At 40.6% G+C, this 16,049-nt stretch overlaps 1 protein-coding gene across 2 annotated transcripts; it reads right to left on the minus strand.

The window, feature by feature from the left end:
• Window positions 1–6,176: 6,176 nt before the first annotated feature.
• Window positions 6,177–9,711, minus strand: LOC119717431 (epidermal differentiation-specific protein-like). Of its 2 annotated transcripts, none has more exons than XM_038181891.2 (2): window positions 8,674–9,711; window positions 6,177–7,230 (listed from the first exon to the last, which is right to left on the minus strand). In XM_038181891.2, the coding sequence occupies exon 2, from the start codon at window positions 7,175–7,177 to the stop codon at window positions 6,644–6,646; it is 534 nt and encodes a 177-aa protein (XP_038037819.1). In that variant the 5' UTR covers window positions 7,178–7,230; window positions 8,674–9,711; the 3' UTR covers window positions 6,177–6,643. The 2 variants fall into 2 exon arrangements, with proteins under 2 accessions (XP_038037819.1, XP_038037782.1); XM_038181854.2 differs by lacking the exon at window positions 8,674–9,711 and adding an exon at window positions 7,700–8,086.
• Window positions 9,712–16,049: the final 6,338 nt, after the last annotated feature.

Raw genomic sequence — 16,049 nt, forward strand, 5'->3', positions numbered from 1 at the left:
GGGGTGGAGGCACAAAATAGCTACAAAAGGAGACAAAAAAAGGTTAAATCCTAGTGACTGGCAGAGGTGGACAGAATAAAAACAATATCACTGTCAGCTTCAAAAGCATACAGAAGATGCATCCAAAACTAAGGGGCACTAACTGAAGGAGAATCCTGGAGACATGAAACCAGCGACTTTTATGCTCCATGTCATCACAAGTAGCACACACACAAAAACTGGGACAAATTTCTCTTGGTGCTTCTGCAGCTGTAGCAATAGGACCACATAAAAACAGTCATTTCATTTTAAAACTAAATCAACCTTCCCCTCCTATGCCACTTTGCACTGAGTTTTATGTCATATGCTTTATGCTACTGTGTAGCAACTTCACTTGTTCCATTCTCAGCTAGAAGGGAAATCAGCTAATTTGCACTTGTTAAGTGAGTCTGAACATAAAAGCACGCCAGCATCACATCTTACTGGTGCGCTCCAAGATGAGAACTCCTCTGCACTGGGATCTGACCTTCAGCAGCTGGAGAAAGCGAAGGTCAGCTCCTCCAGCAGCAAACCAGCTTTATTTAGAAACTCCAGGTAAAAAAACTAATCCTGGAGCTCTGCAAGCCTAAAATCAACATCCTGGAAGCTCAGTTCTGTCTGAGGAAGAGCAAGGTTTTCCCAAATAGCATTGTCAACCTATGGCTTTTCTTGTTCTGTTGATGATCTGTTATTTCTTCAAGTCCTCCTCTTTCGGTCTCCTCATCCCTCTGAGAAGAGACATGAGGAACTTGATTGTCCAGGGAACTCATCTCCAGCCCCCATCCCTCTCTTTCCTGCTCCCTGTTCAGCAGTTCCTGCTGTCTATCCTCTTAGCAGCAGCTGAACTCCTTCCCATTTTAGTCAACAAATTCAATATAAAATTTCCACTAACTGGGTGGCTGCATGATATTGGGTTACCTGAAATGGAAGTGACTTGCCAACCAAGTTCCTGATTGCTTTTTCAACACCTTTGTACAAGAGAAAAAATAAAACACTAGATATTTTCAATCATCTGGACTCAGATCCATTGAAAAATCATTGGTGTATTTTATACTTATCTATAAAAAAAGATCACTCACCCTTTAGCAGGCAACCTCCATCCCAGCTACTAGCATCAAAATCAACAGCTGTGTTTCAGGTATTGCTGTCACTACTAATTATTTAGAGGGCATTTTACTTTTTCTTGTGCAGAATGTAATGCTCATTTCTTTATGCAATGAGCAACTTTCAGGATGCTGATCTGGTAGAAAACGTCGCAAGCAAAAAGAGCGGTTTTGCAGCATAAGCCACAGTGCCCACCATACGGTAAGAGAAGGGAGAATGAGCACTCAGAAGGGAGGAAAGTTCAGAACAAACAGGACTGAAATGGCTCAGACTAGGATGAATTTATGCTGTCAGAAAAAGTACACATCTTCTTGTTAGCATGCCAGTATGTTGTTTTTTGAGTGATGCAGGCAACAGGGAGCTCCTAGGTCCTCCACATTCGCTTTGCAGGGCACCAAAGCCGGCAGTGGATAATCTTGTGGCAATGAGGAAAATCAAAACATGTTACATATGAAATGTGCTGACAGAAAAGCTTGGCAAAGGATCTCTGCGTACACACTCACAAGCCCATAAATAAAGAAGGTCCTTGTTTCCATGACCATATTCTCCATTGTTATGAGGATAAAAACAAAATGGATTTTCAAATCTGTCAACTCATTTACACTGTGCTTATTGCACAAGGAAGTGAAAGTCACTGAACGTAGCAGAATACCACGAAGGAAGCTAAGAGTTGGAGATTGTTTATTCCATATTATTAAATATTGTTAAACATTTACAGTGTATTTGTGTGGCTTTTTTGTTTGGTTGGTTGTTTTTTGTAAATATTAATAGTAATGCGTAAAACCTTTTATCTTTTTTACTCTCAGAGTTGATCTTAATCTTATTTGATCTTATTATATTTATCAAATCTAGCGAGAGATTGTGACAAAAATAGAAAGAAAATAAAAGGAAAAAAGATAAAAAACCTCTTCCTCTATGTCTTCAATGGACAAAAGAGAAGAATGAGCAAGATGAACACAAACATGTAAAGTTTTTGAAAATGTGCGGAACTATATTATGCAAAAGCCACTTGAACAAATAAAGACTTATTCTGACTTGGAACAAAAATGACTAAAGGATTTTTACATTTTTCATAAAATTTGATTTTTAATAGACCTTATACTGAGTTTATTTTTTACAAGTGCATTTTTCTTCTCCCAGAGAGTCATTTACAAATACATCAAGACTCATGCATTTCCTTACTTTTATTTCCTCTGGTTGGCTTCATCTTCATTGCACTATTGGAATCTATTTTCTGCTGCATTGAGGGGTGATAAAATAATTCAACACTAAGCTGTGGATGGCACTCATGTAATCTCTTCACAGTGTTGGAAAAGGTAAAATGGTAGAAAAACTGAATTAAGCTTCATCCACCTCCAGACCTGCTCTTCCTTCTCAGTACTGCTAGACCTTGCAAAGAAAAGCCCACAGGCAGATCAGGGAGATCTTGGTTAAAATAAAATAACTTAAATTAAAAAAAAAAAAAAAAAAAGTAAAAACAAAAATATAATGACCAAAAATAAACAGAAGACACAAGACTGACCAATGACTGATCCTTGCTGAACTCGAACTGAGCAACATCATGAAAGCCATTTCCAAGAAGAGGGAGTCCTTACCAGCTAGCTGTGGAACATGTAATCATTGCATTTTTGAGTAGCAGACACATCTGCCTCACTAAAACCGTTTTGCATATTAGCAAAAATGCTTCTGGGCCAGTCATCTCTGCTGATGAATACAGTAGAATGGGAGAATTTCACACATACAGCTTGAAAGTGGTCCAGACATAACCGCCAGCCCCAATTATCTAGATTTACTACTATAGACAAAAGACAACACCAGTCATGACCATTAACAACCCCAGTATTTTTCCACTTCATCCAACCCGTACACTGTTTTAAAAACAAGCAACCAAACACTACATAATCGTAGCTGAGATGCTACCCTTTTAACTTTCAGTATTGCACTGAAAAGCAAGTGATTTTAAGATATTCATTACATGATTCTTCCCATTAGACTGCCAGCATTGGAGACTAGCTGGTTCATATTTTCAGGTATGTCTCCACAGCCTGTCCACTGGTTGTCTGGTTTTCTTTTACAGAAGTCTAATTGTAAATTCATTTCAGTCACAGAGCCTGCAAAAAGACTGTCTAATACCCCAGTATACATCAAGTCATAAGAAATCATAGTATCAGAGAATACCCCGAGTTGGAAGGGACTCCTAAGGATCATCAAGTCCAACTCCTGGCACCGCACAGGTCTATCCAAAAGTTTAGACCATGTTACTAAGTGCACACTCCAATTGCTTTTTAAATTCAGACAGGCTTGGTGCAGTGACTACTTCCCTGGGGAGCCTGTTCCAGTGTGCAACCACTCTCTCAGTGGAGTACCTCTTCCTGATGTCCAGCCTAATCTTCCCCTGACTCAGCTTAACACCATTCCCGTGGGTCCTATCGCTGGTGTTTAGAGAATAGGTCACCTGCCTCTCCACTCCCCCTTGCAAGGAAGTTGTAGACTGCGATGAGGTCCCCCCTCAGCCTCCTCTTCTGCAGGCTGAACAGGCCCAGTGCCCTCAGCCACTCCTCATACGTCTTCCCCTCCAGGCCCTTCACCATCTTTGTCGCCCTCCTATGGAACTCTCCAACTGTTTCATGTCCTTCTTGGACTGTGGTGCCCAGAACTGCACACAGTACTCGGGGTGAGGCCACACCAGCGCAGAGCAGAGCGGGACAATCACCTCCCTCAACCAAGTAGTGATGCCGTGCTTGATGCACCCCAGGATACAGTTGGCCCTCCTGGCTGCACACTGCTGGCTCACATTCAACTTGCTGTCAACCACAACCCCCAGATCCCTCTCTGTGGGGCTGCTCTCCAGCGTCTTGTCACCCAGTCTGTACGTATAGCCAGGGTTGCCCCATCCCAGGTGCAGGACCCGGCACTTGCTCTTGTTAAACTTCACGTGGGTGGTGATCGCCCAGCTCTCCAATCTGTCCCGCTCTCTCTGCAAGGCCTTTCCACCCTCATCCAGTTATTTCTTCAGCAATATAACACTGCATTGAAACAAAATAAGTGGGTATGCTTAATCATCAAGCTGTTTCTGTTCAGAGAAGTCCTGACCTTAAGCCTAAATTTTATGTTCTGATTAGCCAAACATGTCTGAACTTGCTCTGCAGACATTTCTAATTAAGCACAGAGAAGTTCAGCCTGTTTGTGTATCAATTCTTAGAGATGTGCATCCTGTTTGATCCTTCTCTAGACATCTCTTTCTAGAATAACACAGGTTATAAGCTTTCCTTATTCAGAATTCTCTTCAAAGGTCTATTGTACTTCACTGTGGATAAGTAAGAATGCCCTCTATGACCGTTTTCAAATGATTGTTTATATTGGAATCACTGTTTTTACTCTATATTATGCCTAGTTTAAGAGGGACCAGGGGAAACCTTATAGGGGCTTTCCAATACTTAAAGGAAAGAGGAAAACTGGGGAGGGACTATTCATCAAAGCGTGTAGCAATGGGACTGGGAGTAATGGTTTTAAACTAAAAGAGGGGAGGTTTAAATTAGAAGTTAAGAGGAAATTCTTCTCTCAGAGGTGGTGAGGCACTGGAACAGGTTGCCCAGGGCAGTTGTGCATGCCCCATCCCTGGAAGTGTTTAAGGGATTTAACTATTTGGTTCCTTTCTTTACAGTTGGCTTTCTCCGAAAATTTCTCAGTGTCCAAATTATTTTGGCCTAGAGTAGATACAATTCTCAGTGTTCTTTGAATTGAGTTTTGGAATCCCTATAAAAGAAGATCTGTGGTGAGTAAAGCAAGGAAACCAGAAATTGTCTCCAAAGTAGTAAGAAGTGTCCCATCACACATGAACCCTGAACGATCATAGAATCATGGATTCATAGAATGGCTTCAGTTGGAAGGGATCTTAAAGATCATCTAGCTCCAATTCCCCTGCCATAGGCAGGGACACGACCCACTCGATCAGGTTGCTCAGAGCATCATCTAACCTGGTCTTGAACAGCTCCAAGAAGGTGTATATTTGTATATTGTACATTTGCATCCACACACACAAGCCTAGAAAAGGACCACAAGTGACTGACGTTTGTTTTAAAACAGGACAAAGCCCAGCAGATGATAGCACAGCATGCTGTAAGTTTTACTTCTAACTACAAGAACAGAGTGGCAAACAGGAGCTCAGCACTCAGATAGATGAACTTTGCAATACAGAGCTGCACAACTGCCAAAAAAGAGAGTGCAACTGACATTCAACAGGGGTATTTCAAAACTGCAATTCTGCATTCTCCAGGTAAACCTGTATATGACAAAACAGTTTCTGAAATGTGTGATCCCACATCTTTAATTACACCTTGCATATTTCAATATTTCAAAATTTCTCAGTATTATTATAATGGCTTTGAAGAAAGGGTTTCTTTGGAAGAAAGGGTTTTTCCATTCTGATTAAAACACTGTGACTTCAAAATAATACATCATCTCATATCAAGATAAAAAGGGTTTAAAAATCCTCAGGAGTTCCTATTGCGGTCAACCAATCAATTACAATTTATCAGAAATTTCCGTTTGAATATATATTTGAGAGCATAGAAGACAATAAATTGTAAGTATGATCAGTGCCTTAGGACACAATCAGTATTGTGATCATTCAGTAAAGTTTCCAAGTTTGTGTTTGGCCATGTTGATAGCAATATTAGCATGCTCACCAAGACTTTAAGACTGGTTGAATGTCACAAATGGAATTACACACTTCCCTCATGGGAGGGAAGCAGCAATATATTTATTGATATAATGCAATGATCTAACAAACTTAATCATAAATAAGACAGTGACTTAACAAGATGACCATTAAGTGACATCACACTGAGTCATGCCTGAAACTAACATTACCGACAAATGAAAATGGAAGGAAATAAAACCTTTCAGAAGACTTCAAAATCTTTTTCATGGATCTGACTGTGTGAACCATTCTCTTAACGCACAGAAATCACATAATATATAAGGGTAATATTTCTCTGTCAAACCACAAAGAAGACATAAAATAGAGCCATTGTTGCCTGCAATATCTTCTTTATTGGTAACAACGCAAAATGGAATAGAAAAAAAATGCAGAGGTCATTGTGAAGCAAGAGCATTGTAAAGAAGAATATAAAGTCAGCAGTTCTGGTTATACACTATATATGTGCTTAGCATATAGCAACAGAAGCAACATGCAACATTTTCACGTTACATGGTGTAGTACTTTGGAATGCTAGTTACAGGTTACGCACCACAAGATCATCTCTTATCATTGAGGTTTTTTTCATGTAACTAAACACAATAGTTCTTACATTCATTGGGATCATGGGGAAGGAGAACAGTGCCACACAGGATTGAGAAATACACAGCAGCAGCATAGCATAAAGGAGACCTCTCCCATTCAGTATTTCTATGCCAAAAGGGGAAATAAAAAAAAAAAAAAAAAAAAGCAGAGAGATCTAGGTCCCATCTTTCTTGCTAGGGCTACACCTACCCTTAGGACTTCAGAATTTGCAATCCATCAGTGACAATGCTTTCCAGGGAGAAGGGGACGCAGAAATGAAAGCTTGTCATTGAAATTGATTGCTCTGTAACTTGGAAGGTGTTCATGCTCTCGTGCAATGTAGCAAAAACCACTTCCATCACTATGTTCACACAACAGCCAGGCACCTTGCTGCACTTTATGAGAAGATGCCATGTCATTGTCATTACCCCTATCCAAATTGGTAGCTTCTGTTATCACCCTGTTCTTCCCTTGATATTGGTTATGTTCATAGATAGTGATCTGTGGATTGTGTAAATTTTCAGTAATCAACATCAGGGAAGTGATCTTGTCATTCATCTCTTTACCAACAAAGCTATGCTCTCCCTCCTCAAATACCAGTAACCGGCCTGTATAGTTAATGTGCTCATAAGCCACCCAAGGCTGTCCAATTACTTTCACTGAGGAGATACAGTCATTCCAATCTACATCTGTCAGATTGGCAACGTCTCTGGTGAGTTCTTTGGAGTGCCCCTGGAAGTTGGCGTGCTCATAAATGATGATTTTCCCCATCTCAGCAGTGTTTCTGTAATTTGGAGTTGTTGCTGTAGATGTCAGATGACAGCCTGCAGAAAAGGAAAACAGAAAACAAACAATACTTGTAAGAAGCCCTTCCACAAAAGACGCAAGGCAATGGAGAGGGAAAAAGAAGAATGGGACAATTAGAACAGTTATAGCAAGGAATGAATAAAACAGCTGTTGGACGAAACTGAGGGCATGATGCATAAATTTGAATTTGGAAGGAAAAATTAAGAGTAAAATGAGATATGCATCAAATCTATCAGGTCTTAGTTGTGTAACTATCTTGGAGTAAATTTAAGTGATATAAAACTTTTCAAACTATTGTTTGGTGTTATTAACATTTAGCAAAAGTTAATAAAATAACAAGAGCTATTCTTGCAGAAATTGATCAAACCTTCCTATCTATAATGGGAGCTATTTACATCTCATTATTTCACAGAGGGCTGAATGGGCCGTAGCATAGGAGAAAGAGAGGGAGACAGAGAAAGATGGTAAAGGAAAGGTCCAGATTACCACCCTGGGTTCCAGCGATGTCTCTGGTCCAGTTCCTGTTCTGTCTGCGATGGTGGTGGGTGCACACAAAGCCCTTCTGAGTCACACTATTTATACGCCGGACTCAATTCCAGTTCTCACTTTGTATCCTAATTACAGCTAGTCCCCACCTCCAGTTCCTGCTTTATATGGTAATATGTGCATCCTGTGTCCCAGAGCCTTCTTGAGGGGAAGGCGGAGAGAGAGATTGCTAATACCTTTCTGACCACAGCTGCCAGAACCTCAGATACCAGAAGGTATCTCAGAAGGTTACCCAGGATAAGGACGTTGGCCTCAGAAAAGCACTATCCAGCCCTAGCAGGATCCTCTTTTCTGACCATATCACGCTTTTCTGTTGAGTTTTTGGGACATTCTTTTGTTTTAGCTTCTTAGTCTCTTACAATGAGTCTTTCAATTCATGACTGACACTGCATTTGAGAATTACTTTAGAAATAGGTGTGGGCTGCTTTGACAGCAGTTCACAACTCACTATATAGTATGTAAAAAACTAGTGAAACATTCAGTTAACTTCTAAATGAAAGTGCAATTTATTGGTTGCTAGAACACTATTTTATGACTACAATGACTTTGATGATGTTTATTGACTTGTCTGTACTACTACTGCTAGTAATAATAACATTAATATTAAATAAAGTTGTTAATTTCTGACAACATACAGATTCTAGTCCCAAGATTCTCTTGTAAAGTATTTTATTTCACCCCTTGGAATTTCTGTAGTAATGTCTCCTTCCAAGCCCTCGCTTTACTAGGTATGGTTATCCTATAGTGCTCTTCTCATTACCTGAAGGGTGCATCAAGCCTCTGTAAATGCCAGAAATCAGATCCACACATACATGTTGTAGCTCTCATCCCAAACTAAAACCTCTTCAACTTCATTTCATAGTAGCTACCCAGAAAGATATTTAAAGCTTTCACATAAAAAGTGTGCATCTCACCTCAATGCCAGCTTCTCAGATGTGGAGAGTTGTTGGCACTTCCTCCAGTCTGCTGCTTTCAGTCACACGATGCAACTCACCCAGATTTATAGCTCGCACAGAAGTCTTGCGAAACACCCCATCAGAAGTGAGAAGTAATTGATATCACCCTCAAGGATCAGAATTCTTGAGCTTTTTCCTTTTTCTATTTCTACTTCCTGCTCTGGTTCAAAAGTCCATTGATCAGCAACCACCTTGATAAAATTTAGTCTCATGACTCTTGTCTTTCTTTACTCTCTAGAAGTCAACCGGATCACAATAATAAAAGCACATCAAACATTTTGTGATGGAAAGACTGTAGAAATTTTTCTTGCTGCATTGTACATTTTTGTTTACTTGTGTAGTGAGTCTAATATACAGTAGTCTTCCAAAGGGTTTCCATGTGACATATTTTGATAGCAAAAATATTACTATTCAAGATAGTAGAGGTCTTGCTAAGAAGTTTGCAATAACTAAAACAGCCTTTTTTGATTAAAAGCTAGCAGTCTGTGATGGTTTCCAATCCCCACTTCTCAGCTAAGATCATACTGGATGTGCCACTCTTACAGGCTCCACCAAGAGCCAGCTCCATATTGTCACAATTGTGAACTCCTCAAGTACCTTGTTAACTGCCATCTCCCCCATGCATGGGTACATGCCTTGTTAACATGTAAGTTATCTTCTGGAGTCCATCCATCCCAAGGATGTAGACCTAGCTTTGTTTGCATTAGAATGATTTTTTCTCCTTACCTCTTCCTTTTCTTTGAAACAGCATAGTCAGGTCTCTGCAGTCACTTGGCAAAGAACAGGGGTATAGGGGGAGTTGCTGTCTGAATGTGCTTTCAATACAATCATAGTTTAAAAAAAGCTTCTCTCTGACCTGTCCTACCTTGGACTTGCATTATTACTCACTTGGAGTCCCTATATTCTCTGACAATATTCAGGTGGCAGAGGTGGCAGTTGAATAGCTTGCTTTAAACTCACTTTCCCCCTACCCTTCTACATAGCCTTTTGAGATGTCACAGGGACGCAGAGCTAGTAAAGCAGAAAATTATTTTCTTAATTCCAGTTTTACTCTTTAACATATTTTCACATACATTAATTTGATAGCATGCTGGCAAGCTGTGCTATTGTGGAAGGAAACACGAGATCGTTGCTAGTTCAAGAGCAATCCAGATCTTGCAAATATCTACAGCACTGAAAAATTGTTTTGCGAAAGACTGTTTCTCCAGAAAATCCATCTGAGAATTTTGAAATCTAGCAATCGACTGATAAATTACAATGATGGTGATAATGTATAGATTTATACATATATACAAGAGTTTAAAAAAAAAATCACAAAACTGCAATAGTGGTAAAAGCAAATGAGTAAGTGTTTAGCTTCACTGAAAGATTTAGGATGATGTTTAAGTGATCCCTACTACCAGATAGGATATTGCTGGAGAAAATGGGGAGCTTAGGCAGGGAGGGAGTTCACCTCCACCAAAAGAAGACGGCCACTAGCTTCACCCAAACCCTCCTGCTGCATCTCTTCTGTTACTGCTTGTCTGAGCCAAAGCTGTGCCAAACTCACAGAACTAAAGTTGCACAAAAATGTGGGGTTTTATTTGCTTGGTAGATTTTGTTGTGTTTCTTTTCAATTTGTTTGTTGGCTTTTGGTGTGTTTTGTTGTTGTTCCTGGTATCATTGTTTTGGTTTAGTTTTCTACATGGTTCATTCCTTTGCTATTCTGCAGAGGTTGGAAGCAGAGCAAAGGAAACGTACATTCTGGGCTTTGGAGGAAAGCAGCAAGACCTCAGTTTCTAACAGCATCTAACTGCGCAACCAGCTTTACTGTGCTTTACTGCAATTTTGCCAAATCGCACCATTTCTTCTGCTGCAATGATCTCCCCCTACTGAACTCGTTCCTGATGGAAAGTGGAAATTCCCACTCCACTCTAGACACCCTCTCACTCCTCTCTTGCCACTCTTATTTCATGCCAAAGAGCAGGGAGGTTGGGGCATTTGTTGGGCTTCTCCAGAAGTTTAACTCACTAGCACTTCATTTAAAAAAAATAAAAATAAAACAATCCCCAAACAAAAAACAGGGGCTAGAGGTGGGAAGGAATTTTCTACTCTTCCAGAAAGTTACCAGGCCCATGGAGGACCCAACTCGCCAGTCTTTGGCCAATCCTGCTCAGCGCAGCCTGCATGACACTCATGAGAGGATTTCATCCCCTCTCCCCTCCACCTGGGGCTCCTTATCACCCCTGGCAGGATGACTGTATGGTTCGGGGGATTTCAGAGCAGTTGAGATGTGGTATTTCCTGCTGGGATATCTTCTATTTAAAAAACAAAAGTCACCTTCTATATTTTCTATTCTGAATGCAACTGCACAAAAATTACTTGCAAACAGGAAAAGAACATTTGGCTAGCCTTATTCCTCTTTGAAATCAAGAACTATTTTATATGAAAACTATCACAGAACCAGGAAAATCTCCACCATCAGCAAATACAAATTGAGATGTGCCAACGCTTTCAGCAAGATACGCGGAAGAATCTACTCAAAGGCTCAGACAGCAAGAAAATCGTCCGAGAACGCTCTCAAGTTCCCAATTTTAATACAACTACAGTTTGAGTGGGAACCAAAAGTGATCAAGGCCACTCATGGAGTCCACATTTACAAAATTTAGATGCTGTGCGGGATTCAGTAACAAGGGACAGTACTTAAGATTACTGAGGTACAGTAATTCCCAGTAGCAGAAAGGAAGCTTGAGTTTTTAACTTTGTGAGGAGGACGTGGGCTCACTGGAAAGAGAAGTCAAAATGCCACGAATTGGATTTGAAGAAAGCTACACTTCTTCAGTTTGCCTTTCACATTTCCATTTGTAATGGAAACATTAAGATTGACCTGAGTGGAGAATGAAAAGGTTGGTCTGTGAGTAGAAGTACCAAAAGAAATGCATAGCAGGAGCTTTACTGTAAGTGTGGCAGGTATTGGCAGCACCTAGATCAATGTCATCAAGCACATCAACATGAAGCTTCTCAGGAAATTCAGATTAGAAGACAGAACAAACAAGGGACAACCTAAAACAAAGGGATGGCCTCCATCAAGACTAAATAAAAGGATGATCTACAGCATCAAGCCATTGTGGGAAGATAAAGAACAGGGGTGGAGGCACAAAACAGCTACAAAAGGAGACAAAAAAAGGTTAAATCCTAGTGACTGGCAGAGGTGGACAGAATAAAAACAATATCACTGTCAGCTTCAAAAGCATACAGAAGATGCATCCAAAACTAAGGGGCACTAACTGAAGGAGAATCCTGGAGACATGAAACCAGCGACTTTTATGCTCCATGTCATCACAAGTAGCACACACACAAAAACTGGGACAAATTTCTCTTGGTGCTTCTGCAGCTGTAGCAATAGGACCACATAAAAACAGTCATTTCATTTTAAAACTAAATCAACCTTCCCCTCCTATGCCACTTTGCACTGAGTTTTATGTCATATGCTTTATGCTACTGTGTAGCAACTTCACTTGTTCCATTCTCAGCTAGAAGGGAAATCAGCTAATTTGCACTTGTTAAGTGAGTCTGAACATAAAAGCACGCCAGCATCACATCTTACTGGTGCGCTCCAAGATGAGAACTCCTCTGCACTGGGATCTGACCTTCAGCAGCTGGAGAAAGCGAAGGTCAGCTCCTCCAGCAGCAAACCAGCTTTATTTAGAAACTCCAGGTAAAAAAACTAATCCTGGAGCTCTGCAAGCCTAAAATCAACATCCTGGAAGCTCAGTTCTGTCTGAGGAAGAGCAAGGTTTTCCCAAATAGCATTGTCAACCTATGGCTTTTCTTGTTCTGTTGATGATCTGTTATTTCTTCAAGTCCTCCTCTTTCGGTCTCCTCATCCCTCTGAGAAGAGACATGAGGAACTTGATTGTCCAGGGCACTCATCTCCAGCCCCCATCCCTCTCTTTCCTGCTCCCTGTTCAGCAGTTCCTGCTGTCTATCCTCTTAGCAGCAGCTGAACTCCTTCCCATTTTAGTCAACAAATTCAATATAAAATTTCCACTAACTGGGTGGCTGCATGATATTGGGTTACCTGAAATGGAAGTGACTTGCCAACCAAGTTCCTGATTGCTTTTTCAACACCTTTGTACAAGAGAAAAAATAAAACACTAGATATTTTCAATCATCTGGACTCAGATCCATTGAAAAATCATTGGTGTATTTTATACTTATCTATAAAAAAAGATCACTCACCCTTTAGCAGGCAACCTCCATCCCAGCTACTAGCATCAAAATCAACAGCTGTGTTTCAGGTATTGCTGTCACTACTAATTATTTAGAGGGCATTTTACTTTTTCTTGTGCAGAATGTAATGCTCATTTCTTTATGCAATGAGCAACTTTCAGGATGCTGATCTGGTAGAAAACGTCGCAAGCAAAAAGAGCGGTTTTGCAGCATAAGCCACAGTGCCCACCATACGGTAAGAGAAGGGAGAATGAGCACTCAGAAGGGAGGAAAGTTCAGAACAAAAAGGACTGAAATGGCTCAGACTAGGATGAATTTATGCTGTCAGAAAAAGTACACCTCTTCTTGGTAGCATGCCAGTATGTTGTTTTTTGAGTGATGCAGGCAACAGGGAGCTCCTAGGTCCTCCACATTCGCTTTGCAGGGCACCAAAGCTGGAAGTGGATAATCTTGTGGCAATGAGGAAAATCAAAACATGTTACATATGAAATGTGCTGACAGAAAAGCTTGGCAAAGGATCTCTGCGTACACACTCACAAGCCCATAAATAAAGAAGGTCCTTGTTTCCATGACCATATTCTCCATTGTTATGAGGATAAAAACAAAATGGATTTTCAAATCTGTCAACTCATTTACACTGTGCTTATTGCACAAGGAAGTAAAAGTCACTGAACGTAGCAGAATACCACGAAGGAAGCTAAGAGTTGGAGATTGTTTATTAAATATTATTAAATATTGTTAAACATTTACAGTGTATTTGTGTGGCTTTTTTGTTTGGTTGGTTGTTTTTTGTAAATATTAATAGTAATGTGTAAAACCTTTTATCTTTTTTACTCTCAGAGTTGATCTTAATCTTATTTGATCTTATTATATTTATCAAATCTAGCGAGAGATTGTGACAAAAATAGAAAGAAAATAAAAGGAAAAAAGATTAAAAACCTCTTCCTCTATGTCTTCAATGGACAAAAGAGAAGAATGAGCAAGATGAACACAAACATGTAAAGTTTTTGAAAATGTGCGGAACTATATTATGCAAAAGCCACTTGAACAAATAAAGACTTATTCTGACTTGGAACAAAAATGACTAAAGGATTTTTACATTTTTCATAAAATTTGATTTTTAATAGACCTTGTACTGAGTTTATTTTTTACAAGTGCATTTTTCTTCTCCCAGAGAGTCATTTACAAATACATCAAGACTCATGCATTTCCTTACTTTTATTTCCTCTGGTTGGCTTCATCTTCATTGCACTATTGGAATCTATTTTCTGCTGCATTGAGGGGTGATAAAATAATTCAACACTAAGCTGTGGATGGCACTCATGTAATCTCTTCACAGTGTTGGAAAAGGTAAAATGGTAGAAAAACTGAATTAAGCTTCTTCCACCTTCAAACCTGCTCTTCCTTCTCAGTCCCACTAGACCCTGCTAAACAAAAGCCCACAGGCAGATCAGGGAGATCTTGGTTAAAATAAAATAACTTAAATTAAAAAAAAAAAAAAAAAAAAAAAAAAAAAAGTAAAAACAAAAATATAATGACCAAAAATAAACAGAAGACACAAGACTGACCAATGACTGATCCTTGCTGAACTCGAACTGAGCAACATCATGAAAGCCATTTCCAAGAAGAGGGAGTCCTTACCAGCTAGCTGTGGAACATGTAATCATTGCATTTTTGAGTAGCAGATACATCTGCCTCACTAAAACCGTTTTGCATATTAGCAAAAATGCTTCTGGGCCAGTCATCTCTGCTGATGAATACAGTAGAATGGGAGAATTTCACACATACAGCTTGAAAGTGGTCCAGACATAACCGCCAGCCCCAATTATCTAGATTTACTACTATAGACAAAAGACAACACCAGTCATGACCATTAACAACCCCAGTATTTTTCCACTTCATCCAACCCGTACACTGTTTTAAAAACAAGCAACCAAACACTACATAATCGTAGCTGAGATGCTACCCTTTTAACTTTCAGTATTGCACTGAAAAGCAAGTGATTTTAAGATATTCATTACATGATTCTTCCCATTAGACTGCCAGCATTGGAGACTAGCTGGTTCATATTTTCAGGTATGTCTCCACAGCCTGTCCACTGGTTGTCTGGTTTTCTTTTACAGAAGTCTAATTGTAAATTCATTTCAGCCACAGAGCCTGCAAAAAGACAGTCTAATACCCCAGTATACATCAAGTCATAAGAAATCATAGTATCAGAGAATACCCCGAGTTGGAAGGGACTCCTAAGGATCATCAAGTCCAACTCCTGGCACCGCACAGGTCTATCCAAAAGTTTAGACCATGTTACTAAGTGCACACTCCAATTGCTTTTTAAATTCAGACAGGCTTGGTGCAGTGACTACTTCCCTGGGGAGCCTGTTCCAGTGTGCAACCACTCTCTCAGTGGAGTACCTCTTCCTGATGTCCAGCCTAATCTTCCCCTGACTCAGCTTAACACCATTCCCGTGGGTCCTATCGCTGGTGTTTAGAGAATAGGTCACCTGCCTCTCCACTCCCCCTTGCAAGGAAGTTGTAGACTGCGATGAGGTCCCCCCTCAGCCTCCTCTTCTGCAGGCTGAACAGGCCCAGTGCCCTCAGCCACTCCTCATACGTCTTCCCCTCCAGGCCCTTCACCATCTTTGTCGCCCTCCTATGGAACTCTCCAACTGTTTCATGTCCTTCTTGGACTGTGGTGCCCAGAACTGCACACAGTACTTGCGGTGAGGCCGCACCAGCGCAGAGCAGAGCGGGACAATCACCTCCCTTGACCGATTAGCAATGCCGTGCTTGATGCACCCCAGGATACAGTTGGCCCTCCTGGCTGCCAGGGAACACTGCTGGCTCACATTCAACTTGCTGTCAACCGCAAGCCCCAGATCCCTCTCTGTGGGGCTGTTCTCCACTGTCTTGTCACCCAGTCTGTACGTATAGCCAGGGTTGCCCCATCCCAGGTGCAGGACCCGGCACTTGCTCTTGTTAAACTTCACGTGGGTGGTGATCGCCCAGCTCTCCAATCTGTCCCGCTCTCTCTGCAAGGCCTTTCCACCCTCATCCAGTTATTTCTTCAGCAATATAACACTGCATTGAAACAAAATAAGTGGGTATGCTTAATCATCAAGCTG

The sequence above is a fragment of the Anas platyrhynchos genome, chromosome 1 (assembly GCF_047663525.1).
Source record: "Anas platyrhynchos isolate ZD024472 breed Pekin duck chromosome 1, IASCAAS_PekinDuck_T2T, whole genome shotgun sequence".
In the NCBI taxonomy this organism is placed as follows: Eukaryota; Metazoa; Chordata; class Aves; order Anseriformes; family Anatidae; genus Anas; species Anas platyrhynchos.

What these genes read in the sequence shown, in the direction of transcription:
- LOC119717431 (XM_038181891.2), bottom strand. Translation starts at nt 7,177, where the DNA reads ATGGGGAAAATCATCATTTATGAGCACGCCAACTTCCAGGGGCACTCC.